Source organism: Myotis davidii, unplaced genomic scaffold (genome assembly GCF_000327345.1).
Source record: "Myotis davidii unplaced genomic scaffold, ASM32734v1 scaffold174, whole genome shotgun sequence".
NCBI lineage: Eukaryota > Metazoa > Chordata > Mammalia > Chiroptera > Vespertilionidae > Myotis > Myotis davidii.
In genome coordinates this window covers 714118-714710 of record NW_006289087.1, presented here as the reverse complement: position 1 = coordinate 714710, position 593 = coordinate 714118, and the positions used below count along the sequence as shown (strand labels likewise).

At 60.5% G+C, this 593-nt stretch overlaps 1 protein-coding gene across 1 annotated transcript in view; it reads right to left on the bottom strand.

Annotated features, from left to right (window-relative positions):
* Positions 1 to 6: 6 nt before the first annotated feature.
* Positions 7 to 593, bottom strand: part of EDARADD (EDAR-associated death domain) — a 5392-nt gene continuing 4805 nt past the window's right edge. Inside the window, exon 3 of the mRNA XM_015562349.1 lies at positions 7 to 482. Coding sequence (XP_015417835.1) covers positions 88 to 482 — 395 coding nt within the window. The 3' untranslated portion in view covers positions 7 to 87. The remainder of the gene's footprint in view (positions 483 to 593) is intronic.

The following is a 593-nucleotide window of genomic DNA, read 5'->3' as shown; positions in this document are numbered from 1 at the left end:
AAAAAAAATAAAAAGGAACAGATTCACATTGCTCCCTGGTCTGGGGCTGTTTCAAGGTCCAAACGGGCCAAGGCGAGGAGCGGAGGCCTAGACGTTCCGGGGGTGGTCTCCGCGTGCCCTCTTGGGCCACTCCTCGTCCACCCACCTGCGCAGCACGCGCTCCACGTCGGCGCGGTGGTAGTGCCGGCAGAGCTCCACGAGCTGGCCCACGGGCCGCTGGCTGTTGCGGAGCAGGAACTCCAGGGTGGGGCTCTGGGGCTGCTGCTCCAGGAAGTTCAGCTCATCGTGGCGCATGCCCCACCTGCTGGCAAAATTCTTCCAGTTCTTGATGGTGGGGTGCCAGGGGTCCAGCTTGATCCTGATCACGTCCAGCAAGTCCTGGTCGTTGAGCAGGTCGCTGATGGTGGGGGCCCGGAGCGAGCTGGCGGAGCAGGTGCAGCCCTCCCGGCAGGACTCGGCCTCGCTGACGACCTTGCTTACGTCTGCGGGACAAACAGGACAGCGCAGGTCAGCCGGGGGCCGGGACACCTCGGGCCTCTAGGCCCTTCCTTCCTTTTTTAAAAATTTCTAATTTTATTTTTATTATTTATTTA